Source organism: Neomonachus schauinslandi, chromosome 9 (genome assembly GCF_002201575.2).
Source record: "Neomonachus schauinslandi chromosome 9, ASM220157v2, whole genome shotgun sequence".
Lineage (NCBI taxonomy): Eukaryota > Metazoa > Chordata > Mammalia > Carnivora > Phocidae > Neomonachus > Neomonachus schauinslandi.
In genome coordinates, this window is record NC_058411.1 from 83523897 (window position 1) to 83538311 (window position 14415).

At 57.3% G+C, this 14415-nt stretch overlaps 1 protein-coding gene across 1 annotated transcript; it reads right to left on the reverse strand.

Annotated features, from left to right (window-relative positions):
- Positions 1-1850: 1850 nt before the first annotated feature.
- CDAN1 (codanin 1) lies at positions 1851-14190 on the reverse strand. The gene is made up of 28 exons (XM_021695297.2): positions 14101-14190; positions 13383-13873; positions 12949-13152; positions 12581-12750; positions 12367-12480; positions 12206-12284; positions 11691-11811; positions 11409-11518; positions 10854-10943; positions 10089-10164; positions 9375-9580; positions 8941-9061; positions 8658-8804; positions 8383-8549; positions 7943-8030; positions 7626-7715; positions 7416-7470; positions 7063-7199; positions 6825-6928; positions 6421-6579; positions 5987-6050; positions 5702-5780; positions 5392-5540; positions 4139-4246; positions 3947-4010; positions 3598-3779; positions 3267-3374; positions 1851-2619 (listed from the first exon to the last, which is right to left on the reverse strand). Exons 1-28 carry the CDS (start codon positions 14188-14190, stop codon positions 2494-2496), a joined length of 3699 nt encoding a protein of 1232 aa, XP_021550972.2. The 3' UTR covers positions 1851-2493.
- Between the last annotated feature and the right edge of the window lie 225 nt (positions 14191-14415).

Below are 14415 nucleotides of genomic sequence, written 5' to 3' on the forward strand. Positions count from 1 at the left end.
ATGATGGCAACGAGATGATGATGGCAACAACTGCTCATGGCCCTGTTTCAAGCTATATGGTTCACACTAATATACTGAGCTCTTGCCATGAGCTCAGCAGGACTTTGCTTGTGAACAGCAACCCGAGCAGTTGGCCAACTGGAGCCTGCTGGAGCCCAGATATGCACGTGAGAGAGGATACCAGAGCAGGCACTGCCCTGCATTGGCGACCACAACCCCGTGGAAGGAAGCTCTTTAACAGGTGAGCACCTCTGGGCTTCTGGGCAGAGCCGCCATTGGGAATCTGAACATATGGGTTGCCCAGAGGCGACCCTATCCCCTTATTGTGAGAGCCACACACCTGGCCTGAGTCAGCAATCTAAGGAATATTGTATTCAAGAAAGTCCAGGGACCCAGCTCTAAAGGATCATGAGGAAGTCAAATTTTGGTTTCGATGGGTGGCGCTCAGACTTCATCAGAATCACCTGGAGAACTTGTTATACCCCCGAGTTTCTGACTGACTGGATCTGGAGAGGGGCCAACGTATGTGTATTTCTAGGAAGTCCTAGGTGATTCTGAGGCTGCTGGTCTGGGGACCACACTTTGAAGACCACTGTTTTAGACAATTCGTAGAGAGAGCAGATACATAGAAAGGGACCTGTTTCGTTCACTAGTTCATTAGCTGCCTGTGCTTCCTAAGTTTATCTTACTGCCTAGAGAGTGGGCCTTTAAGATTCAGACAGGCCCCTGGTGAGTTTCCCACATTGGGCCCGTGCTACACTGAACTGAGTGTGGGCTTGAACCCAGCATCCGTGGGGCTTCGGGCCTGCCTCCAGCCCTGCCCACCTGTCCCGAATCCGTGGGGAGCTGCCCCAGCTGCAGTGGCTGCTGCTTACCTCGGGGCTCAGCTTCCGAGGGCAGTGCTTGCCTTCAGCCACACCTAGTGGGCACACACAGATAAAACCCTCCTTAAAACTATTTTGGTTCCCAGGCATTCAGCACTTCTGAATTTGCTACAGTATCAAATGGATTTAAAGGACAAAGAGAGAGTCCTTTGAAAATGAAGCAATTGTGGAAGGAAGGTTCAGTTGCCAAAACCTGTGAAAGGAGCAACTGGGAGGAGAGGTGGGAGGGAAGGCGCCGGGACCAGGTGGTGATGGAGGGATCCTTCTGTGCTGCTGGCCACCAGGAAGGACTGCCCCCCAGCTTTCCTAAGGTACCGCAGCAGGCCCCCTTGGCCCAGAGAACCTGACGCTTCCTTGGGTCGGCCTCTTTTGACAGCTGTGCACTTTTCCCCCAGGAAGTACACATGGAGGAACAGACAGGAGTTTTGCAAGACATTTCCAGAGGGTTCCCGGAGTACCGTCTCCTTCTTCCAGCACAGCCTGAACCTCTCTGTCTGCGCTGCTGATGCAGAAAGACCATGAATTTTACAGGAGCGAACTTCATGCACATTATCAAGGTAGTGCTTTTTAGTCAAAAATCAATGGATCAGTTAGAGACACACAGAATACTTCTGAGCCAAACCACATACCCCCAGCCCTAACGAAACAAGCCTAACAAGAGCTGCCCTGCCATCTAGTTTGTTAGAGAGTAGCTGGTGAGTGGAGACTTTGCATATTAACTTAACCTTAGAGGGAGTTGTACAGAAGTCACTACTATTGGCAAGGAGTTAACAGGGCCCCAGGCTCTGATATGAGGGAACATTTAGGCATTGCTAAGTGGCCAGGCCATTAGTAGAGCTCTACCCTGTCAGTGCCCACCTTCAAGCGCACCTGGGACTTTGCAGCCTGCCAAAGGAAAGGGTCAGGTGAAAATAACTAGACAGGAAGCCCTTGATAAAGAAAAGAGTTTATTTTAAAAAGCTCTAATGTTCTGCCCTGTGCTTGGCCCCTGGATGGAGCTACGGCTGAGAGTTAGTACCTGTACAGGGCTGAAGGCAGAGAAGGTGCAGGGTCAAAGCTGGGTTTCTGGCGGGTCAGCCCCACCTCACGTATTGTGCATTTTTAAGGAGATGGCAGGCGGTCCAGCTCCTGGTGGTAAGAAAATGTCGACTCCCAAGATTCATGTGTTAACTTTACCCACAAGTTAAGCAGAAGTCATTTGCCTCTGTCATGATTTCCAAACCACAAAGTTTTAAGGGACAGTGGGGTAGCAGCAAATGGGGCTCAAGTCCTGTGTCGTCAAGCCCACACATGTCATTTAATAATCCAAGTAATAAATGCCAACTCTTCTGCTCCAGGACTGGAGTCTCTCTAGGCTTTGCCATCATAATCCTGAATCAGGTGAACTCTCCTCCCTGTAGGACTCGGGTGGTGAGCCTGCAGTCGGTGGGATGCCAGGCAGCCCCACACTTCCTTCACACATGAGCAGGAGGCCTGACTACAGACTTAGCTACTCCTTCCTCAGCAAGGGTCAGCAGTGAGCACTCAGAGGGGGGTGTGGGGGCCTCCTCCTGAGGCCTAGTCAGCCGGGGTTCTGGTCAGACACCCAAGACACGGCTGCTCCCCAGCCCTAGCTCTGGGCCAGCACAGTTCCCCGGTTTGTTTGCACCAGCTCACAAGCTCTTAGCTGGAGTTCTGGCATGTGGGGCTCAGCTAGAAACAGGTGGAACAGTGTCGCTAATTCTTCGGAGAAGTCCTAGAATAAGCAGAAGGATGACAGACAACACTGACTGATACATAATTCTGGATGGTACATCCTTTCTATTAAAAGTCAATCCCCAGTATCAAGCCCTAGCTAACCAGTGAGTAGACAACCTTATTTTTTCCCACCTGCCTTCTACACCGAAATGGATGTGACCCCTTTTCCCATGAGTACTCTGGGATGCTCAAGTTCCAGCAGGGAGAGTGAAATCTGACAGCAGACTCAACCATGGAGTGACTACTTCACCACCACCATGTTTCATCTTGACAAACCGTAGGAGGTATAAATCATTCTGCCCTAGATCACAATAACTTTAAGTACCAGCTGAGATTAAAATCTAGGTTATTCTGATTTTAAAAACTCCTACTCACTGTGCCACGCTGCTTTCCAACTAACTACCTGCCTTCCCTCTTCCCTCCCTCCACGGACACAGTCTTTCATACAACACCCACTCAAATGTGAAAAACGCCCTCCAGAACAGCCACGCCATTTCAGGGCGGTCTTGAAGATACCTGACAAAATCCACTCAGATTTGGGAAGATCCTAAGAATGCCTGGGCCCCATCACTTGCCTCATTTCAGGATAAAAGGGCATAGGACTCCTGTTCTCCAGCTAGGTATGAGAATATGAGGACTCCTTACCTTTGGCCACTGGGCGTCACGGAGGCTACCCAGGCAGGCCTCTATCTCTGTCCGTCCCATGAGCCCTTTCTCTACCAGCTCCCGGAGCAAGAAGAGCAGCAGGTCCCACTGCAACACACATGGAGGAGGTCAGGGTGGCTAGGACCGTACAGCGACCCTGACTGATCCAAAGGACAGCAAACTGCCGCAGAGGCTGCCTGGAGCCCATGCTAGCGTGTCAAAAGAAACTGAGCATGGCTGCCAGAAAGGGGGAGTAAAGGAACCCCACCCACAGCGGTGGGATAAGCACAGGACTGCGGAGGGCTAAGGAGCCTGACTGCCCCCGGCTCACCTCTCTTGGCCGAGTGTCCGCCAGAAGCCCCACGTTCCTTGGGCTTAGCAGCAGCTGCAGTGGAACCGGCACCCGAAAGTCGTCCTTCCACAAGGAGAGCAGCACGTGCAGGAGCCTTCGAGCCTGCCCCCTCTCTAGCCTGCGCGGGGCCGGGGGCCCGAGGACAGGGATGTGGTCTGCCACTATGGGAAGAGAAGAAAGCCCAGCTTTAAGAGACAGAGGTAGGGTCCCCTAGCTGGCCCCTGGGAGGAAAAAGGGAACAAAGCTCCGTGTATCTAATCTTGCTTGTACCCGGCCCTGCGATCTGGGGGATCTGGCAAGAGCGTGATGTCATGAAAAGGAGCCATACCAAGGAGGGATGCTAAGTCCACAGAGCACTTCGCCAGATGCTGCTCCGCAGGTGGGCACAGGAACTGTGGGGAAGAGACAGGGGGACCCTGGGCATCAGTACCGTCCTTAGGGCAGTGGCCCCGAGCCGCTGCAGCTCCGGTTCGTGGGCACCGGACAAGGACCCCCAGCGGAGCATCCCACTGCGGCTCACCTGGCGGCACTGCAGTGTCTGGCCCAGCTGGCCCAGGAGCTGCTCCAGATGGTCCGGAGAGACTCCCTCCTCGGGGTCCCGGGGGCCCACAGCCAAAGACAGCACATCCTGGAGGCAGTAGGGGTGGAAGCAGAGTGAGACTGCATACCTGGCTGGCACCTAGGAGGCCACAGAGAACGTGGCCTGGGGCAGGGATCAGCCAGTGGAAAGAGGCAGAAGGAAAAGGAAGACAGGGCCCCTGGATGAAGTGGCGGGTTCAAGGTGCCTTAGACCTGGGGCTCGGGCAGACCGCACAGCTGGGAGAAGCAACCATGTGGACGCCAGCTGAGGAACAACATGCTGCCTGAGAGCTCAAGATGTCCCTCGTCCTGGGACAAAGGCGATCCTAGCCAATTCCCAGACAGCGCCTTACTCTGAAAACACTTAGGGGAGCCGTCCTGCTCCATACATGGTAGATTTTCTCTCGCGCGCGCTTCTCTGTTCATCTTCTTGGGAGAGTCCGGCTTCAGCAGGGAAAACCAGTAGCTACTGGCCACTTAGCCTTCTCTTCTCCCTCCTGGATACTCTCCCTCTTTAGTCATTCCTCCTTAGCCCTAGTCCTAATCTTTAGCCCCACCCAGCAGTAAAGAGTTGAGGCTCTGCAGGCCATGACGTCTCTGCCCCAACTACTCCACTCCACTGCTGCAGCACAGTAAGGCCCTAGACGGTTCAGAAGTGAACAAGTGTGGCGTGTGGCTCTACACTAACCAGCGGCAGGCTGCACTGGGCCCCTGGGCTGTTTGCTGACCCCCTACTCTAGACAGGCTCTCAATTTTTCAGATCAAGAGCAATGGTAGTTTATTCTTACCGTCTGTAACTAAATAAGCATCACCTCCCACAGAGGAGAACGTTTCTGAAATCCGATCCCAAAAGCAGGTGACTGCTTAGAGACTTTCCTACCTGTTAACACCAGACAGCCCCTCGTGACCAGGCTCCCGACGCCAATATGCAGCCCCTCCCAAACTTGCCCATCTGCCCTCTTCCCCTTTTGGGTGACTCAGGTACCAGAAGTCCGAGAAGAGCAATGAGGAAAACCATTCAGTTCAGCTCTGCCCCACCGAACCCCATTCAGTCATGACGGACACCGGACTAGCTGCACAACACAGAAAGCGGCTACATGAAACACTGCGGCGGACGCAAGGAAGGAGGGAGACCAGGAAAAGAGCAGGGAGAGGGCAGAGGGGAGGGGCGCAGGGAGGAGGGGAGCTGTGTACTTTGATCTCGGAGATGAGGTGGGAGGGGAGGGGAGCATGGTGCTCACAGGCTCGGGAGCAGCCCCTCCGCTCCCCCCGGGCAGCTGCTTCGGGACCCTGGGCTCGAAGTGTGCGACTCACTGCCGCCTTCACCTCTCTCCTGATCAGCGCTGCAGGTCAAAGGGAGAACAGAAAAGGGGTCACACCACATCAACCCATGCCCTGCACCCTTTCCAGCTGCCTGGTGTTCCATCTCCCCCAAGGGCCTCGCACTTCCTGCCAGTCCACTTTGGAACAACCCAGCCAGCCCTCCCCGGGGCCCGAACCTTACCTGTGATGTTGGCTGACAACCAAGCACAGGCTTTCTCTGTTGCAAGCCCCACAGCAATGTTCTCTGCGCTGCTTAGAACCTGTGACCCAGAAGAACTGCAGTGTCAGGGGCCCGGGGAGGCTTGGGGATGACATGAACATGTGAGGCGCACCCAATGCCGGGACCAAGCCATGGGCCTGCCTGTCACCAGCAGCCTCACGCACACCCTCGCGCATGCACGGCCCACGGCGCACCTCTCCCACACCAGACACTAGCCTGCGGGTTCTTGGCCTCCTCCCTACTTACAGCTGCCGGGGTCTCCTCGGGAAGCAGCGCCCGTACGGCCCCAGGGCTCTTCTTCTGACAGAACCTGAAAGGAGACAGAGGCTGTCAGTGATGGCTAGAGATTTCAGCCTGGCTCACAGAAGGAAAGGCCAAGCGTACCCATCACCTGAGCTAGGAGGGCTCTGCCCTGGGGAGGTGTTGCGGTGCGGGGGGTGGAGGAAGAGAAGCACTGTCAGCCCTGGGCCCACCCCTGATCCCCGATGCTGGGAGGAATGGGACCCCCAACCCCCCACTCTTCCAAATTCAACTTCGGACTTTGGGACCTAAAGCCCAAGATATGAGCCTACAGAGGAAGCAAAAGAACAAGGGGGGTTTGGCGAGCACATGGAATAAAGGAGAGGAGTGTGAAAAAGTCAGAAAAAGAAAAGCTGAGAGTGGGGACGAGGGTCTCTTACTCCCGCCCCCGGGTCAATGCCTGGGCCCCATGGGGGCACAGCTGGGAACACAAGATCTCCAACAGCTGGGCTGGATCTCCCCCGTCCTGTCCCTGTGTCACCAGTTGCTCTTGAAGAAGCGACTCTGCCTGGCGCACCAGATCTGCCACCAGTGTGGCCCTGTAGCAGGGACAGAAAGGCTTGGAGGTAACTGAGGGGGCTGAGTCCGAAAGGGGCTACAAATCTGGTCAGAACTAACTTCAAAGAACTTTAGCAGTTTGAGCCTCCCCACCACATCCTTCCCCTCAAGCTAACTTGCCTCAGCCTGGCAACACGACGTTAGGAGATTTCAAGGGGGAAAATATAAGGGAACGGGCCTGGCACCCTCCACATCTGCCTTCCCGACCCTCTGAACCCACGCTCACTTGATGTGTTTGACGCAGTTAGAGCCAATTCTCTCCGCCACAAACTCCACAGTCCTGCGCAGGGAAGGCGGCTGGTTGTGGAAAAAGGCTTGGGCCAGCTGTGCCTGTGGGGGGGGGGGGGGGGGGGAAAGGGGGGGGGGCGGGGGGGGGCGGGGGGGGGGGGGGGGAGGGCAACAGTGTGTGAAGAGTTCCCTTTCTCTTCCCTGCCGGGCGCCCCCTGCCTCTACCGGCCCCTTACCTGCAGCCCCTGGGCGGTCCGGGGAGGCTGGGCTCCAAGGCCAGTGGTGGTGGTGGTGGGAGTGATCTTCCTCACAAAGCCCCCACTCCGCCCACTGCTGCCCGACACCCATGACGCCAGCAGCTTCCGGAGCTCTCCTGCAGCAGGGAAGCCCAACTACTTAGTTCCAGAGCCACCCCTACCCTCCCAGGCCTCTTGGACTTTAAGTATTTGTGGAGTAAAGATGCTGAAGCACCCAGGGAACGCCTAAGAAGAGAACAGCGTATTAGGGTGTCGGGCCTACGGGATGCCTGCTGGGTACTCATCAAGGGGCAGACCGAGGACCCTGGGCGGCGGAGGACCAGTGTCCTCACCAATATAGGGGCAGCAGGTGTAGAGCAGGTGCTGGTCCACCACAGGCATGCCATCCTGCGGGAGAGAAGAGAGCAGAGCTAAGTAGGCAGGTTTCTCTTCCTTCCCACTGTGCCAGAAATGGGACAGGGAAGACAGTCTAGGAACTCCCAGCCTGCCTGCCTCCTTTGTTCCTGCCACCCCCATGGCTCTGGCCGGACCCCAACACTTACCAGCCCACGCTCTGAAGCTACTGTATCCACCTCCAAGGCATCCCACTGACACTCTTCCAGAAAGAACAGGTCCTCAGGGACCGTGGGAATCTGACAAAAGACCAGGGCAGCGTGAGTGCCAGTCAGCACTACAGACATGCAACACACAGACCCTGTGGTTCCAGGAGCAAAGCAACACCATGGGGATTCCCACACCCGCTCTAAACCTCCATCTTCTGGCCCTGACCTCGTTCAGACTCAGACCTCCCCCCACTCCCCACCTCCACCACAGTGGCTGCCTCTCCTCCCCAATCTGGATCTTCCCTCCCTCTACCAACCTGGAAAAGCCAGCCCAAGACAGCAAGCAGCAGCAACTTGTTCAGGAAACACATCTCCCCTTCGCTTTCCTTTGACAAGACCAAGCTCCTAACAGGTACATTTGTGCCAAGAAAGAAATGGGATGGAGTGAAAGAAAGCTATCACTGGGAAAGTAATTCTCAAAAGCAGACCAAAAGGGGACGGCTGTCGTGCAGGCGAGCAGGATCTCCTCACCGCCCTTTCCCAGATCTGTACTCCCTCTCAGCTGGGCTACAGGAGGAATAAAAAAGGGCCAAAGTGCAAGGACCCGCCCGCGGTCTGCTGAGGACCCCATCCTGCGTCCCCGCTGGGGGTCAGCCTCGGCCCAGGAAGCACAGGCCCCCAGCCCTCCTCACTGACAGCAGCCTCAGCAGCTCTCCTCCCGCTCCCCCGGCTCCAGCCCCGCCCTTGCCGCACTCACCGGTGTAGGTGCAGCAGGACGGTGAAGATGCTGCGGTAATAGTCCAGCAGGGGCACGATGTGGTCGGCGAGGGAAAGGAACTCCACCAGCCAGGGCACGGTGAGCACGGCTCGGCGGGCCCGCAGCCCCTGCTGCAGCAGAGCCCGCACGTCCAGGGCGGGGGGCACCTGGCGGGGCAGGGCTTGGTCAGGGGGCAAGGCCGGGGGCCGGACATACCCTCCAACTCCAGGGCTCTGGGGCCCCTCCCAGCCCTCCTTACCAGAGCCCCCATTCACCTGGCTCCTCAGGGCCAGAATGGAGTCCTGGAGCTCACGGGTGGGGGGTGGCTCAGGCCCCCGGTATGGCAGGAAAGCCACAAAGCCCAGGAATTTAGCCAGAAGCCTCAGGCTGAGCAGCACCATGGCAAACTGCCTCCGTTCACCCTGCAAGGGATCAGGGAAGTAAAAGGTCCTAAGCATAGGGCTTCTAGAATAATTCTGAATCTGTTACAAAGTTCTTGAAAACAGCCCCTCCCTCCTAGGTCAGAACCCTGTACTCTGCCTCATTCCGCTTTCTAACCTGCCAGTCCACGTCTGACTCCCCGTCTTCGTCGCTAGGCTCAGGTTGGGGCAGGGCAAGGCTGTTGAGCTCCCGGATCTTCAAACTCAGACTGTCCATGAGATGCTGATTAAACTGGAAGCTAGGAAGGAGACAAAAAAAAAAAAAAAAAAGACACTGGCAGAGGTGTAGAAAGACCCAGAATAGAGAAGAGGTGCTGCAGACAGAAAGGCACAGTGGGGTAGAGAGGGAGGCAAAGGAGCAGTGAGGTTACCTACGTGGGTAAAAGAACGAGAAGGGAAACGGAGGCAGAAGTGTGAGCTGGAAGGAGCCTGGCCATGGCCCAATCCCACCCTGTTATATTCCAGGACAGGAGAAACAACTGTTGTCCTTCTGGAAAGACAAACTTCTCCTGGCCCCAGCCCCACTCCCTGCAAGACACAGGGGACCTTTACCTGCTGGCGCTCAGGATGAAGTCCCTGAAGAAGCCCTGACAGCCTGGGAAGGTGGGGGGTGGGCAGGGGCCCCCGCTGCTCTGAGGGGCCACGAGCCTTTCTTGTAGGCGCCGCAACCGCCCCAGCTTGTCAGCTCCAAGCATACTTAACACATCCGGAGCCTCCCCCAAGACAGTGCCCCCAGCGCCACCAGGACTCTGACACATCTGGGGCAGCGGAAAGAGGAGACAAATAGAAAACCCGTAAGTTTGTTCAGAAAGAAGGACTGAACAAAATAGGGTGGAAGTAATGAACATTTAGGGAATGCCGACCCCGTCATCAGGTGCCACAGATCTGTTTTCCAAGGTAGGAATGATACTGTTTTATAGGTGAAGAAGCTAAAACTGCAAGGTGAAACATTTGCCTAGGTTCCCCAGAGCTAGGATGTGAAATCAGGCCTGAGTCGTACGCCAGTACTCTCTCTACCATGGCACAAATCGAAGGCAAGGAAGTAGTGAGAGGCTGAAGGAAGGCAGGGCGTGCAGGGCATGTGACAGAAGGCTCTGGCTCCTCTCTGGCTGCCTGCATTTTGGCCACCCCCCACAAAGAGCAGAACTCCTCTTCAAACTCCAGCCCAGGACCTGCCTGGCTGTCCGCCCCATCCCAAAGTGCCAGCCATTACTTGGCTGCCTTTAATATCTACTGTCCACTGTAATCTCCTGCTGGGGCTATTACCTGGAGAAGTTGTTTCTGGAAAAGCCGAACAAAATGGCTGTGGCTGCAGGCTGCAGAGAGTTGACCCATCATGGCTCTGAGGCATAAGAGGCAGGAAGAGAATGTGAGGGAAGGGGGAAGGGGGCAGAAATCTGAGAGAACGAGCCAATCCTTGGGCCTTTCAGTCCTTTACCAGGGGCCCGAGCAGACCTCGGCCAGAGCTGGCCAGCACAAGGATACAGGAACAGGTAAGGGACACCTTCCTCAGCACCAAGATCCCTCAAGGCTAGAGATACACTTAATTCGACAAGAAATAATACCATCCCTCTCATCTTCAGTACACTGGGCTCCAGTGAGTTTCATGACCCAAGTGGAAGGTAGATCCCTGGACGGAGGATATTCTCTCTGTGCCTCATCTAGCTATGCAAAGTTCTCAGAACTGCTGAACTAGATGATGGAGAAAATGGAGGTTGGAAAGGGTCTAACCAGTGACTTGGGCCAAGTAATCTGGCACTCAAGCAATCTGGAGAAAGGGCTTTGCACTTATCTAAGCATTCGCCATCACGGAACAAGTCTGGGTCACATCTGAGTGCAAGGAGCTGGCCCAACAAATCCCTTCTGAGTGGGGGCAAAACTGCCAGTAACTAGAGATTAAGGTGCACAGAAGGTAACGTCCGTGGGCTAGGAGTGGGGGAAGAGGCCTCCTCCAATCAGCTACCCGAGCACCCCTAAGCTGCTCACTGCCAGAAGCAAGAGAGACAAGATGACCAGTCTGGGAGCACCTACCTGATCCTGCTGCCCAAGCCCTTCTCAAAATCCCAGCCAGGCTCCTCATGCCGATCTTCCCACTCTCGAAGCACCTCAAAAAACACGTCCCTGACAGACATAAGAATGCCTGATCAACGGAGGCGCAGCTGACCTCACCGACTCCCAGCAGTGCCTTCTCTAGCTCAGAGGGACGGAGGACAGGACTATCCACAGCCCCATTCCTGATCCTCTCCAGAGTTCTCTAGGCGATGACAACGCTGCAGACCCAGCAGCAGCACGCCACATGCCTCACAGACCCCGGGGCACAGCAAAATCTGGTTCTGTCTTGTTGAAGAACCCTGTGACTAAAGTCATACACCTGTGAGAAGGCTGCCTAAGGGCAGAGGTTCCAGTCCACGGCAGGAAGCAGGATGAAGGTACGTGCCCATTCTGATGGTTGGAAGGAAGGGCCCAGTGGTGCTAAACTACCACCTGTTAGTGCCAAACTCCTAGTTTGTATGAAAACAACACAGGCTGCCTATCCCAGAGAAAATGCCACCTCGTTCCCTCCCAAGAGTTCCCTTTTCTTATCACCTCTGTTTTTTAAAAGTATGAAAGGCTCGGTCACTGGAGAAGTTGGCACGATTGTCTGTTTCTGGCTGAAAGGAGACAGCTTGAGCAGAGGGTGGCATCGCCAGAGAGACCTAAAATATGGCAGTGACATTAGGGACTGAAACCCTCCCAGGTCATGCTCAGAAAACGTCACCCCCGCATTCTGGCCCGGGGTCAGCCCACGTGACACCAGAGTGGCGTGCGCCGGGCTGCCTGAAGCACGAGGCTGGGAACGGTCAGGTCCGGGCTAGCTGGGCTCCCTACCTTGGCAACACTGCCCTCATAGGCCGCTCGGAGGCGGCCTTGCAGAGCCGGTGAGAAGCACAGCAGCCGCTCGTTCTCGGCCAACAGCTTCAAGGTCCCTTTGTCCAGGTAGGAAAGAACCCTACAGGGACAAGAGCGCGTATGACTGAGAATGGGATGCACTGCAAAAAGGAGCCGCCACCTGCACACCCCAGAGAACGTCATCTGGAACGTGGAGCAGGATGAAAGGCAAAGTCATGGGCCGAGCGTTTAAGATGCTGGAGGCAAGGGGGCAGGAAAGAGACCTCTGGAGCAGGGAAACAGACACAAACCCGAAGGGCAGATGCCAAGGCCACAGGGGGCAATTTGATTCTTTCAGGGGTTAAATTCATAGCCTTGACACAAAATGACAGGCTACGTGTAGGAAAAGGCCCAGGGTCACTGCACCCGTGTGAAGCACAGCACTTACCCCAAGTGGCCAGAGAAGCAAATGGACAATGGCAATGAGGCTTAAATGCCTCGCTGGGGAAACTCACTGAAACTGATGCTCCAGAACCTGCACCGCAAAGAAGACACAGTCATGGACACTCTGGAACAGTGGGCTTTCCAGGGAATCTAGAAGGATAGTACCAAGCTGTCAGTTAAGAATTGTTTCATCTCCAGCCCTCATTTCCCAAAAAGAGGCTTGCCCACTGACCTGGTGCTCCTGGAGTTAGTTCAAGGTCACTGTCCTTGGTGGCCACCATCCTCCGAGCAGTAAGGAGCTGAAGGACGAAGAAAAGCTCCAAGAAGAGGTTTGGTACCAGGTTCTCTGGATAGAAAAAGAAACCTCAGGGTGTCAGGCACCATTTGGAATCCTAGCCCGCAGTTCCGCAAGCATCTCCACTCCAGCACCCTTTGCTCTCACCCACCGGCAATGCATGAAGAGTAGACAAGGGCTATCAGCTCCAGGCGCTGGCGGGAAGACACTCTGGCAGGGTCAGCGGGTTCAGCTGTGAGGTTTCCTGTCCGGCTGGGGAGGGGAGACCCCAATTCTGAGGTGGGACAGGTGGCAGTAGGTGACTGCTGCAGCTGCTTAGAGCTATGGGGACAGAGAGATGTCAAGAGCAGTTCCCCTAGCTTCCCCCCAACAGCCACACTCTGGTTCCTCCAGAGCAGACGTCCACAGCCCAGGAAACAGACCCAGGGCTCCCTGAGCGGGCAAACCAATCTCAGGGAAAAGCCCTTCAGATCCCCCAATGGGAGGAAGCTGACAACCCAGGGAGTGGCAAGGTCATACCGCTCCTTCCTGAGCATCTCCCGCTCCTCTTGCAGACTTCTGCACCCTGGGGGAAGGCCATGGCCCCAAGGGCTAGTGTCCGGGACTGAGGGTTGGGAACTGGGGACACAGTTGATTGGGGGTGAGGTGAAGCAGGTCTTGGGCTTGGAGAGTGACCGCTCTTCGCTCACCGGAGTTGGGTTGATCCGGCGTGAAGGCTTCGTCCTGCTAAGTAGCCACAGGTTTTTCTCAAATTCCCATCTTCAAACATGTCCCCCTCACCACCTCAAGGGCGGGGGCCCCTTGCGAAACGCCCTTCTCACTATTGTGGTTATCTCACTCCCAACCTTCGGGCCATTCCCACGCTCGGCTGCGGAGCGCCCGGCCCTAATTTCCTGACTCCCCTCGCACAGCCTTCGTGCCCACCCCGCTCGTGGGGGAGGGCTGATTCTCACCCTGCAGGGCCCGGGGGAACCGAGCCGACGGGAGGGAACTCCTCCAGGTTGCTGAGGTTTGGCGGATCAGAGCGCGCGAGGCTGGGGCTGCCGGGGCTGCCAGAGCCTTTGGGCCTCCGGCCCCCGGCCCAAGGCTGACTCTCTCCGCCGACCCCCTCCTCCAGGCCCCCGGGGCCGCGGCCTCCCCGCTCGCGACCCGGGCCCGGGCCCCGCCTCCTGCCCCCGCGGCGGGCCGAAGGGGCGTCGGCGGCGGCGGCGCTCGAAGGCTCAGTCGGGGGGAAGAGCTGGCTGCGCGCCCCGCGGCCGCCCCGCGGCGGGCCCCCCGGCCTCCCTGGCAGAGCTGCCGAGGAGCCCGGGGCCTTGGCGGGGGTTGGGGGGCCCTGCGGGAGGACGCGGCTGCTCTGCTCCCTCAGGAAGTTCAGCAGGAACGGCACGAATTCCTTCCGCAGTGGCCGGAGGGAGCTCAGCGCGGCCGCCTCCCCGGGGTCATCCTGAGGGAGAAGCGGCGAGGAACGAGAGGGTCAGCGGCCAGCCCGGCGCCACGAGCAGCCGGGACCGCAGTGCGCGCTGAGGCGGGCGGCCCGGGCAGCGGCCCCTAGTTGGAGCGCACTCGGCCCGGGCTGACAGCCAGGCACCCGAGAGAAAAGGGACCGGAGGGGTGGTAGCTCCCGCGGAAAGCAGACTCGGGTCAGGCCCGGGGGTGTGCAGTCGCTGTTACCTCCGAGCTCTGGGCGCTGCGCGCGATCCACCGCACGGCCTCGGCGACCGACACCTCCTCTCGCAGCAGCGACTCCAAAACGGCCGCCATCCCGGTCGGGGCGCTTGAGGGCGATTGCGCAGGCGCCGGCGCGCCACGGGCGGCCTCGGAGGGGCGGGGCCGGCTCGCGGAGCGACCGTTGGGCCGCGGCGCGGGGGGGCGGGGCGGAGGGGCGGAGCTCGGGCTTCCCCGGGCTAAGGTTCCGCTCAGTCCTTGGGTCAAGGCCCCGGCTTGCTCCGCGGCACCGGACCACAGGCCCGTGGCCCGCCAGGTACG